Consider the following 12,551-nt stretch of genomic DNA (forward strand, 5'->3'; position numbering starts at 1 on the left):
TATGACCAACGCCACAACAGCTGCTGCCCGCCTGATCGTTTCATATGTATTTATTACTTAAAATGCAAAGGAAATTTCCTCATCCGTGCAGAAGCGGTTTAAGCACAGATAAATTTCCTTATGAGTACAGAAACTGGTGAGAACCGGCAACTCCAACGACATCTGTGCGCGATCGAGTTTGACAAGCATCCAATCATTCATATTTTTGTTCAAGATACATGCAATTTTACCATTACTTACATCAGATCTCACGAGCGAGTTTGACTGGTGGTTATTGTGAGCTGTGAGTGGAGTCTGCTTCTCAGTTAGTTCTGGTATTCGCACATTGGCTATACCTGTACAGAGAGTTTGGACCAAAGCTAAAAAGAATGCACAATAACCCACTTAATGGTATGAATGTATATACTGGAGCTTTTTCTTGAGGTAATGCTTCACGGTGTTGCCTGGTAATACTTGTTCACTAGCCTTTCGGAGTACTCCCCGAATGCGAGTGTTCCATTTGGTGGAATCAACTGATAGAAGTTAAAGCGCAAACTTTAGCATTTGCAGATGGGGATTGTGAACTCGAGTAAAATTCTGGTTAGAGTCTAGACAAACCTCCTGGTGGTAGGGGATTTTGCTTGGAAACTCGAGCTTCTCATCCCTGCAAATATTTGGAAACGATAGATTAACTTGGAAGCACAAATGTAGCAGGATTTGCAGAACAGCAATGACAAGCCAGCCAGGCGAATCCCACCGAAAATAACCGTCAGAACACTACGGGCAGTGAAATTCTTGGTCATAGAAGAACAGCAAAATAAATGAGCTAACATGTTGACAACTATGATACGATGGTTGCACATACCAATCCGGTTGCATGAACAGTGCAAAAGTAGACCGATCAACATTAGAAGAATCTTCACTGCTGGGTGCCTGGAGACAACAGGAGCAAACATAATAACTTCCAACTGTGGAGCAAACATAATAACTTACAAACATAATAACTTCCTTTTGTACTGTAAACAAAGTACACTCTAATTATATGTGTAAAATAGATGCTCAGTTATCAAGATGGATATCGCTCGAGATAATACCTGCACACAGTGTGGAGTTGCACATAGATAGCCTCTTGATAATATTTCAGTAGTTTCCCCAATTTGGTAAGCTAGCTGATTCTCGTTGAACTCAACCTACAGTATCCAACCATAAGCAAGAAGCAGAAAGCAGATAGTTCCCTCAGAATAGAATGTAAATATGATCTACATCATTACATGCAATTGTTTAACTGACAGCGAGCAATGATGGTTTCAAGGGTGTCCATGATTCCCGTGTAGCAAGATTAATGTGCCGAAGCAGCGATGATCTCTCACAATTACCAGAACTCAATTTTTTATCACCAATAGTTGATTATAACTCTACAGTTTGCAGGAAAACTACCTTAACGACTCGATTATCACGAGTCCGGATGTATAGTCCAGCTGCATTATCAGGACAGGGTATCTCCATAGAATTTTTCATAAACAAGCCACTTGTGAGCCCTGCATTTACAATCAGGCTGGTGAGTATTAATTATAATAAATGCACCTATCGTATGATAATTCACATTTAAATTTACAAGTTATCCAGAAAACTATCTAAATATTTCAACTGTAATAAAATATGTCACCTGTTAATGATCCATGGTCAGTATGCCATCCACACCATGATGAAACAGATCCACCTTCTCCTGTCTGTTTGCTGCCATAAGAGACAAGTATATCAATTCTCGAAGCTAAAACTGAAAATCTTGCATCTGAAATTTATCTTCGTTATATTTTTCAAAAGAACAAATCCTGACGCTGCAACAATGGAAAGAAAATGGCTCCATATTTTATCCACACAGACAGTGCATCTAAAAATTCTTTTGCATATGCATGGTGGTAGAATTTGCTAATGCTAGATTCCATAATATGTCTCGGCTGTTTAATCGATTACAGTGATATTTTTGTACACTCTTAACACCAACACACCTGAAGGCTGTTTTAGCACCTTCAGAAATTTAATTCTTCATGTATGCTTGTTTATTGTGGGCTTCATATATGCTTATGAATACCTAAGTTGTCGTGGAAAATAGTACAACAGACGACCCTTGTGACACCTCGAGTGGGCGATTGTTTTCTCAAGACTGACACCATCAGATGCTCCCAATCCTCGCCGTATTACTGAAAATCAGACAGATTGATCCATTTGACAAATTACAGACAGAATATCACAATGGAATTAGAGATAGAATATTCTGCAGTACGTAGGTCATGATTTCCTTGAAGAGACATATGAACACCATATGTGCGATCCATAGTTCATGCTCTCTCCAGTCAGCAATAAATGTCATTGCCATATTTTGAAAACATAACTTTGACAACAAATTTCTAATGTAATATGTATTTGCAAAACCTAATAATATTGTGACTGTTTTCAACTCAAATCTATGCATATTATATCCACAAGAGACTGTGGATCAAACGTAAAATAGACTGTTTGTATTCTATGAGACAGTTAGCATCAATGTGATTTTTGCACATACAGTACAATGTAGTGGTCATCATCTCATTAGATACCTACTAGATCAAAAGTCAACTCATGGATAATTATATGCTGAGCCTGGTTAGTTAATTTTCATTTCTACCAAAGTTGGTGTTTTCAAGAGATATCATCGTGGGATACTGCAGTGTATACCATAGCGATCACAATGATGAGCCAACATCAAACCAACTTCCAGCATCAGCTTCCCAAGAGCTTTGAATGCTGCAAAAAGAGGGAGGAATGCTGTAAATAGGGCTAGACTAGACGCTTAAGTATGAAGACATGAAGGAAAAAAATTCAAACTATTTCCACATATTTTAAATTTAGATACCTGATAATTAGCATCAGAGTTTACAAATTTAATAAACTGATAGAAGTCGCATTGAGGGCTTATCTAATACATTAAATCATACCTATTTCAAGTTCAGGAAGATGATCAGTTGGCCATATATTTGGTCGGCAATATGATGGATACCTGCAGGTTAGAAATCATTAGAGGTCAAGATCTTCGATCACAGTACTGGATCCTGGCAGTAAATTAAGATGATCATTTCATGGTAGAAACATTTTACCTACTTACAAGCACATCATCAGTAGTAGGGACATCAAAAACAGGGTTTGCATAAAAGGAACCTTTGAATGTGTCTGCATGAAGTAATCAAGTCATATTAGGAAAAAGGTTCAGGTCAGACTCATGGGTATAAAACTGAGGGATCCAAGCAGAGCTCAACAGATAGTCCAAAAAATTATGTTTCCTTTTTCTCCTTGTCTTTTATTTTTTATAACAACCATTCAAGGATGCATAATACTTCACATACGACAGGACACAAAATTTGGCGAAAGTCACAGAATGAACTAGTCCTTACCAAGTTTCCCGGACTCAAGTTTCTCCTTCCCATGACTCCATCCAAAATTATACCTGCAAATGGCATATGAACATGATTCATAAAAGCTAGTGGTTGTTACGCACAAGTATCAATTCTAATTAGGAGCTTTTAGGTGGGGCAATCATAATGAAATTCTTAGCACCACCTGCTATCTGGGTCTTCAAGCTGTTTCTTCACATCTTCAGGAAGGCTTGCAATTCTGGCAAACAAGGAAGGACCAAGTATTTCAGCACACAAATAACTAAAAATCCTGTCGCGGTGAGGAATGCATTCCCCACATAACTGAAACGAGAGGCAAAATATGACATGATAATGACATGCCTTGGTGCCAAGCGCAGCAGACTCTTCCTTAGCTCGGGAAAACCAGGCACCTGCGTGCACAAAGCAAGAGAGCCCCCGGTAATTGCAGTTCAGGAATGTACTCCATCAACCACTTCGAATTTTCTCCGTAAGAAACGCATTGAGGTGCAGCTAGTCCTACTCACATCGGCAATGGAGATGATGCCGAGCCCGTGGGGCCCCAGGCCTTCCTCGATCTCGTCGCCCAGGTCCTTGTCCCTCTCCTGCGCCCGCCGCCGCCCCCAACAAAGTCGCGAAACAACACGGCGTCAGATGACGCCTGGGGAACTCACGCCCCCGAGACGACTACGCCGCACGCGTGTCAACTCCGCGGAAGGCAAGGCTTACCTTGAGGTCGGCGAAGGGGATGGTGACCGTGCGGACGGTCGGCGGCCGCTCCATCGCGCGGCACCGGACCGCGCGTGCCGCGGGGGCGGAGGCGACGGCGACGGAGGCTCGGCCCCGGGGTCTCCAGCCTCGCGCGGCTGGAGCCCAAGTGGGTTGTGTCCGCACGGCGCTGCCCATCTCCACGACGCTCGAGTACTAGACCTTGACGTCGCCCCCTCTTGTTACGTTGGATTCGTTTGGGGCGACTTGTTTTTGGCGGCACGGTGCCGGAATCCGGAGATGGTTGGATTGGAATGGACGGGGTGCCGGGGAGAGGTTGAGCCGTCACGTGCACGCTGCCCCGGTGGCGCGGCGCGTCTCTCGCTTGCGCTTCTGGGCTCGTAGCCCAGCGCCGCCCCGCCCGCTGCGGACGGATCAGATGCTCAAACCTCTTTCCCATCGCTCTCTTGCCTGTTCGTTTAAAAAAGAAGAGAAGATCGCAAGTCACCGGCGGTTTAGAGCATATCACGGGCTACGCGCCTACACCGGCGCATTAATGCAGGGACTCCTTGAGCTTCCACTTCGACTACTGCCTCCGTTTCAAATTGTAGATCGTTTTAATAAGTTTATATCAGGTATCAAACGTCCAACAAAAAATCGGATGCTCCGATCCAGCATGTTGATGTTGCAGTGGAAATATTTTGCATGTAATTTTGTTACAATAGTTACAAGTTGATGTTGCAGCAGGAAAGACCCTCCAACCTCAGCGAAGGATGTTGTCATGAACTTCTTATGTAATTTTTTGTTGCGATAAACATACGATGATATTGCAGCTGGAGTTTTACTAATGGTGTAGGGTGGGAGTTTCAATTGATTGTTGATATTTCAATAATTATTTGAAGGTTATTCAATGGATCGATCTATAATGGTGCGGTGGTCATTTTAGTATGTTTGAGATGTGAGGTTTGCATAATTTTACTTGCGATGTTTCAATAGTTGATTTGCCATGTTGCACCTTTTTAATCTAGTCAACTAATTCTATTTATTTTACTTTTTTTTAAAAAATAAAATTTTGAAATGCTGCAACTGTAGTTCAAAAATATTGCAATTATAATTTTTAAATATTGCAACAGGTAAGTGTTGATGTTACAAATAAAACTCTATTTCTCAATGTTACATATTATCATTCTCATTGGATGTTGCATAGTGCCATGTTGCGGGGGGAATTTTTCTATCCTAGAATCGGATGGCAAAGACATTTTCATATGTGTTTTCTGCTGTTGCAAGTAATGATTTTGAATGTTACAATAGTTAACTTCTAATGTTACGACGGAGCGCCCGATGGGAAAGTTCCCATTGGACGTCCGAGCACTAGCAGCTCCATTTGGCAAATCTAAATATATAGATTTTGCTATACATCTATATACATTATATCTATGTACGTAGCAAAATTTATATATCTTGATTTGCTAAAATAAACTACAATCTACCAAAATGAACAACAATTTGGGAGGAAGTACATCAGATATCACGGGTTTGTGTTTTGTTGGTACATTGTTGTGAGCGGTGATTCACCTCACTTCAGTTTGCTTCTGCACAGTTTCGGCATTCGCTCATTGGCTATACTATTACAGTGTGTATTGCGAGATCACATTGCTTTGCTTCACGTTCTTGCCTCCTCGTAATGCTTGTTCAGTATCCTCTCTGAGTACTCCCCGTACGCAAGTGTTTCGTTCGGTGGAATCGACAGCTAAGTCAAAAGTCAAAACAGAAACCAGTCACCAGGAGAAAGCTTAAGCTGCGAGTGCTGGACATCACTATATTAATCAAACTCTGTTTTGACAATACCTCTTGGTGATAAGGGAATCCACTTGGAAACTTGATCTTCTCATCCCTGCCAAGTGTTTCAAGAAACGATTAATTAACTTTGGGAACCTAAATGCAACGAAGATTTGAAAACCCACTACTCACAATACCCAGCTAGTTCATCCGGTTATTACCAGCCTATACAAACTGGGCCTAGCTGTTCCATCTACCGCACGTCCGTCCCTGACCTTGGAATATCAATCAGGTGCGCTGGACTAAAACTGTTTGACTGATAATAAAGACCTAGAAGAGAATCGGGAGTAAAACTGAAAATCGACCATAGATATGGCGATAGTTGTTTGACACAAAAAGCAAATAAAATAATTCTTTATCCTTGTTTATTGAACTTTCCATTACTTAGTCGCACCTTTTCTAATCAATAGGAGATGGTACCTCGCAAATACAGTAAAAAGCCTCATACTCTATAGTCTAGTGTGTTGCACATCAGATGCATGGCTCGCAGTTGAGGTGAGGAAGCCCTAATAACATAAACCGCCGTATATGATGAAAATAGAGAGGCAGCAAAAATCTTTGGTACACAAAAGAGCAACATCTATCACAAGTGAGCAAACAGATGGCATTTTGGAAATACAAACTTGCACTTACCAATTTGGCTGCACGAACAGCGCAAAAGTCGAGCGGTCAACAAGCGAAGCATCTTCGCTGCTGGGCGCCTACAAATAGTAGCAGACATGAGCACTTGCATCCGTAAGAGCATTATTCAGTTAAATTAGTTTTCGAGGTATGACTTTGACTATTATTTTATTATATATTTATGAAAATTAATACACATAAGATTATGATACTACTTTTTATGACAAATTTACGTATAAGAATTTTATGCTTCCAAACTAAATATCTACCAATCAAAATTTAAAGTTTGCACGAATTGTATCCACAAGTTTTATGACCAGAGAAAGTACACTACAGAAGTAGGCTATATTATGGATTGCCCACCTATCTTGGTCTAATACATAAGTCGGCGAGTTTCGGCTCAATGGAGGCAAACTAAACGATGCAAGCACCTATGTACACGGACTGACCTAAGGGCCACCTTAGTGTTTGATACATGATGCTATGCTAAGATGGGACCCAGTCGAGAGAAGCTAGCTTGTTACAATATGTTCCACTGCTTTAAATAGAAAGATAACTTCCTGTGCTAACAATGGGCTCTCAGGCCTTTTCCCTTAGCCTGGTGCTTGTTTTGCCTCTAGGTGCTCAGAAATTCTGGGCTAGCACATTTGCTCTAATATAATGTATAGCACCTTCCCCATTTTTTTCTCTCTCTCCTTGCATCTCCTTAGCACGCACACCGCAGCTGCTCTAAAATGTGATTGGTTGGCTGCATCTAAGAGGATAGGCATACTGGACAATGGATCTCTGCGAGAGACATGAGGGCATCCACATGCACTTGCACAAGGCAACCATGCATCCACATGCATCTAAAATTTTTGTTTCCCAAGCCAAACTCAATAGATGTTTTTGCACCCCTCAGGCCAGACCCAAGTGCTCAAGAAGGTAACCAAACGCCCCTTATATGCCATTACGAAGATGGATATTATCTAGATTTTACCTTCACACAGTGTGGGGTTGCATGTAGGTGACCTCTTGATAGTATTTCAGCAGTTTCCCCAGTCATGTAGGCCAATTCATCATCCTCAAATGTAACCTAAATTATCCAGTCAAAAACAAATAAGCATAGAACACATAGCTCCTGTTGAGAAATAAATGAATACATGGTCCATGCAATCCTTTAACCAACAGTGATCAATGGTCACTGGTCAGCATGCCATTTTGATGGATTCTGATTAATATAGTGACAGCCTCGTGTAATTTACATGTTAGCATATTGTCCCTCCAGTCACAGATATAAGCAATATTCAGTCACAGATATAAGCAATAGGACATATATTGACAGGTTACAAACAGAGGCAACTTTTTCCACCAATTTCTAGAAAAGATATTAATTTTAAATGACAAATACATTATGAAACTATTTTTCATGACGAATCTAGTAGCATCCAGCTTATGTTGCTAAACTATTTGTACTTTTAGCTATTGATGGTCAAAGGCTCAAAGCTAAACAAGTTTGATTTTAGGACAAACCTAAAACTACTGATAGTTATGTTTGGAGGGAGTGCTGGAGTGCCAAACCTAAAACCTATTTGAAGAGAATTCTAAAATTCAAATGAAATAACCTTAACAACTTGATTATCACGAGATCGGATGTGTAGCCCAGCTCCACTATCAGGACAAGGAATCTCCACAGATTTTCTCACGAACAAGCCACATGTAAGCCCTGCATGTACAGTCAAACTATCAAAGTATTAATCGTACAATAAGTGTACAAACAAACTATCAAAGTATTAATCATATAATAAGTGTGAAAGACAGACACTAGAAAAAAGTTACATGCCAAATATTCTTAGAATACAATAAGGTTATGAGCTAACGATTCAGCAATATATATGTCGCTCGTTTGATCACAAGTTCAATCTCCACCTCTGTTGTTTACAGTTCACTGGCACATCGTGAAATTCTGTATTTTGTGGCGAAAATGGGAGTTCTGCCTTATCATTTAAGTAGGTAGAAAAACTTTACAGCAGCCAGAGGTGTCTCGTGGATCACCTGTCAAAGATGCATAGTCAGTATGCCATCCACACCAGGACGAAATAGATTGACCATCTTTCTGTTTGCTGCCATAGCAGACATGTAAACATCAATAATTTTTTTAAAAAAGATTGGAAATTGATCAGAGGAACAAATTGGATGTCACAGGGATAAGTTTGGATTCAGAGGCATGTAAAATGTTCATGCACAACAGTGCAGCGTATTAATGTTGTATGTCGTCCTATAAAACATATTGATGAACATGTTTAACTAAGACTACCAAGAGCAAAATTCTCCATGCGTGTAATTTTTTAAATGCTGTATAATTTGTTTGCAGGATATACCTAAACTTTTTGGGAAAATAGTACAGCAGACGACCCTTATGACACCTTGAGCGAGCAAGAGTCTGTCCAAGGCTTTCACCAATATATTGTCCCACTCCTTGATTCATTACTGAAAAGCACACCGATGCTGATTCATTTGACTAATTGTTAAACCTAAATGGTCAAATTAGAGATTAAAGTTCAGAGAAGAGACTCTGAACTAAGTATATGTGTCATATTTTGTGTCAAAAATCATTTGAATATTATTTCTACACATCATATTTCTTATGCTGTTATTTTAGTTTTTTGCATATTCTATTACATTTTGTTGTCAGGCAGAATCCCGTGCATGCTTACCACCTACCTGCTTCCGTATGTTTTTTTAAAAGGTTTATTAATTGCAATTTAGCTGATAAGATACAAATAGAGTATAGAGATCTGGCAAAGGGGTGTGTTTTTCCTATGCGCAGCTTCAAAATAAACATGAAGTAAAATTGGAGCTATGAATATACACAGTTATTATTGCATCGAATTTGATCTAGCTATGGCCAATTTTAACAGTGTGTTAGTGTGTATGTTTTCCTGACACATAATACATGGTAAAAAAAACCCATCAGTGGGTCATTCCCTTCTAGCTACTGTACACTATATGTTGTATTATTTTCTTGTATAGAATAAAGCAATGGCTCATACAAATTAAGTTTTGTATCTACCAAATTTGTTATGCTTTTGCGAGAAAATGTACTGAGGTGCAGTTATATTTCTGTAGTACATACCATAGTGATCACAGTGATGAGCCAACATCAAGCCAACTTCTAGCATCAACTTTCCAAGGTCTTTGAATGCTACAGATGAAATAAATTTCATACACGCGGGTTTGATTCGAGCAAACAAAAAGATCTTTATAGGTTAAAAACCATCTAGAAAAGACATCGGTAGCTAGCATAGAGATATCATAATTTAAGAACCAGATAGATGATCGCATTGACAGATAAATGGTTGACATTTAGGTCACATGTGCGAATCGCTCACAATATGTGATTATTATCATCCTTTGATAAACCAAAAGAAATGGACATTACAGGGTGTCACTGTAACTAAGTTTAATGCTTTGCGTGTATCTCCTTCAGATGCGTGCATGAGAGATCAACAAGGTAATGTACAACATCTCGTTTATGTTATGATAAACTCAACTAAGCTGAAAGGGAAAAATTAAAGAGCAGAGTACTAAGTTACACTAGTTTAATTTGAAATAGCAGCAATTTTCTCACTATTTATGTTATGATAAACAGTAGTTTCCTGCTAAAGTTAATACCTTGCTTGTACAAAAAATCACAGAAAACATACCAAAAATCAATATACTTTAATTTTTAAGATTCTTTGAATAAATAGACACGAGAATATCTTATACAGCCTGCTCCGGTTATACCTGTTTCAAGCTCAGGAAGATCACCAGTTGGCCATATGTTTGGTCGGCAGTATGATGGGAATCTAAATGTAAACATCATAATCCATTTGAACAAAATGCAACTCAATAGGTGTTAAACTTATTAAATACATATAACATCTTAAACTGAACATCTTGAGCTGCAGCAAGATGGTGAAATTATAATGAAATGAAAGATGACTTCACTGCATACATTAGGATCGGAACAATAATGAAATCAACATGTTTTCAGTACTTCTGTAAACTAACAGCAAGTTTCACAGCAAGTTTCACCTAGTTAAAAGCACATCGTCAGTGGTAGGGACATCAAATAATGGGTTGGCAAAATACGAGCCTTTGAATGTGTCTGCATAAAATGGTCGAATAATGTTAACATAGACATCAATTAGTTCTAAAAACACAGCTAGCAAAACCAAACGATTAATTTGCATTGGATCGAACTGTTGCAATAATGGACTGTTTTATTTTAGCAGTTGCTTTTACCTGCTAAATTATTTCTTTCACCAACATAGAGGTAATCCTTAAATTGACAGGCTTAGAGGATGAAAGCATGCATAGAGATTGATCTTGGGTATGAAATCAGATATATGTCCCCCAAAGTTTAGCGGCCTTTTGCAATATTCATTCAGGAGTATCTAGTGCTCCACATGCTAGGGTCCATGACTACACAGAATGAAAAAATGCTTTATACCAAATTTGCCAGACTCAAATTTCTGTTTCCCATGGCTCCAACCGAAGTTATATCTGCGAAGCAAAGCAAATGCATATGAAACATAAAAGCAAGTGGCAAGTATAGGTAATAGTCAAGAAAGTAGACGACAAAACCTATGAGAAGCAATGACATTTTTATTCAGGTTGGATATCTTGTTTCGTTTCAACTCACTAAATGCACTTGCTTTGAAGCTTACTTACTTGAGCTGTAAAGAAAAGAGCAAAGCAATTCCAATGTAGACTGACACTTTAGAGGATCCTCTAAGCCTGTATATAGAACACCTAAGTAGGGAAGGTGTACTAAAAGGAAACTCAAAACAAGCAGTAATAATACAGGCTGAAGAGGATGAGCTCGAAAATTACAATTAAAGATCACACTCAGGAAGACGCCCAACTTTATTAAGAAAGACAAAGTTCATACAAGAAAAAAGGAAATAAGGAAAGCAGGGGACACCTGCCCTATCGATCGCAACATCAGAAACTAGATGAATATAATTGAAACACAATTGGGATGGAAGATTTTCCTTTATCTAAGAGAAAGTTAAATAAGACCTGCTATTTGGGTCTTCCAGTCCTCTCTTCACTTCTTCAGGAAGGTTTGCAACCCTAACAAACAGCAAGAGAAAAAAGTCTTTCACTGTAGAAAAACAGCATGAAGTTGCCTTGTAATGTATGATGATGCCCTGAAGGCCTGAAGGGCCTGGACAGACACAAGACTATAAGCATGCCTTGGCGCCAGGCGCAGTAGCCTTTTCCTGAGCTCCGGATAACCAGGAACCTGCGCGCACAAAGCAAGCATACACCGTCCTGTGACTCGAAGTTTGGTCGGGATCATCACACGCCAGTCGCAAACGCTGTGGTACTAGTACTCACGTCGGCGATGGAGACGATGCCGAGCCCTTGGCGCCCGAAGCCACCCCCGATCTTGCCGCTCAGGTCCTTGCCCTTATCCTGCGCCCGCGCGCGCCGTCAGAGCAACAGAAGTTCAGAAGAGACCGACCAAATGCTGCCGAGATCGCTACACTGAGTTGCCAGCGTGCCGCGTGGGTGCTTTGTGCGGGGTGAAGGTTGGTTACCTCCAGGTCGGCGAAGGGGATGGTGACGGCGCGGACGGACGGCGGCCGCTGCTGCTGCATCGCGAGGTCGGGCGGCGGCAGGTCCCGGGTCGATCTGCCTCCGGCGGGCGCTAGCGGCCTAGCGCGACGTCTCCCTCTCTGTCTCTCTCGCGGTTCCCCCGGTGGAGTTGGCGTGGCCTGGCTCCAGTTGAGGGTGAACAGTGATGCAGACTCATGCTGCGCGGCGATTAGGGATCACTGGTTGTAGTGGAGCCGGTGGTTGGCGTGGCTCTGGTTGACGGGTGAACAGTGATGCACTCATCCTGCGCGTCGAAAACTGATTTGTGAATCGTGATTGAGCGCCAAGTGGCCATCTGCCGTTTGCTGCAATGGGCCAATGGCATACGACCACACGGGCTCGGCGTTCGCGCGACCATCCTGTGCT

General features: G+C 40.7%; 2 protein-coding genes across 3 annotated transcripts; both read right to left on the minus strand.

Annotated features, from left to right (window-relative positions):
- Nucleotides 1-174: 174 nt before the first annotated feature.
- On the minus strand, nucleotides 175-4,443 carry LOC112884538. Its single transcript, XM_025949941.1, has 15 exons — nucleotides 4,116-4,443; nucleotides 3,914-3,991; nucleotides 3,750-3,799; nucleotides 3,574-3,627; nucleotides 3,408-3,460; nucleotides 3,114-3,186; nucleotides 2,955-3,016; nucleotides 2,695-2,763; nucleotides 2,072-2,180; nucleotides 1,646-1,716; nucleotides 1,417-1,517; nucleotides 1,074-1,169; nucleotides 845-912; nucleotides 598-643; nucleotides 175-512 (listed from the first exon to the last, which is right to left on the minus strand). Exons 1-15 carry the CDS (start codon nucleotides 4,290-4,292, stop codon nucleotides 432-434), a joined length of 1,188 nt encoding a protein of 395 aa, XP_025805726.1. The 5' UTR covers nucleotides 4,293-4,443; the 3' UTR covers nucleotides 175-431.
- Nucleotides 4,444-5,589: 1,146 nt separating this feature from the next.
- Nucleotides 5,590-12,474, minus strand: LOC112886039. Of its 2 annotated transcripts, XR_003227319.1 has the most exons (16): nucleotides 12,128-12,474; nucleotides 11,925-12,002; nucleotides 11,780-11,829; nucleotides 11,604-11,657; nucleotides 11,032-11,084; nucleotides 10,614-10,686; nucleotides 10,323-10,384; nucleotides 9,670-9,738; nucleotides 8,915-9,023; nucleotides 8,589-8,656; nucleotides 8,159-8,259; nucleotides 7,534-7,629; nucleotides 6,567-6,634; nucleotides 6,095-6,203; nucleotides 5,943-5,988; nucleotides 5,590-5,844 (listed from the first exon to the last, which is right to left on the minus strand). XR_003227319.1 is itself a non-coding variant. In XM_025951789.1 (15 exons), exons 1-15 carry the CDS (start codon nucleotides 12,185-12,187, stop codon nucleotides 5,758-5,760), a joined length of 1,074 nt encoding a protein of 357 aa, XP_025807574.1. In that variant the 5' UTR covers nucleotides 12,188-12,404; the 3' UTR covers nucleotides 5,590-5,757. The 2 variants fall into 2 exon arrangements, 1 of the variants encoding a protein (XP_025807574.1); XM_025951789.1 differs by lacking the exon at nucleotides 6,095-6,203 and having other exon boundaries at nucleotides 12,128-12,404.
- Nucleotides 12,475-12,551: the final 77 nt, after the last annotated feature.

Source organism: Panicum hallii, chromosome 3 (assembly GCF_002211085.1).
Source record: "Panicum hallii strain FIL2 chromosome 3, PHallii_v3.1, whole genome shotgun sequence".
NCBI classification, from domain to species: domain Eukaryota; kingdom Viridiplantae; phylum Streptophyta; class Magnoliopsida; order Poales; family Poaceae; genus Panicum; species Panicum hallii.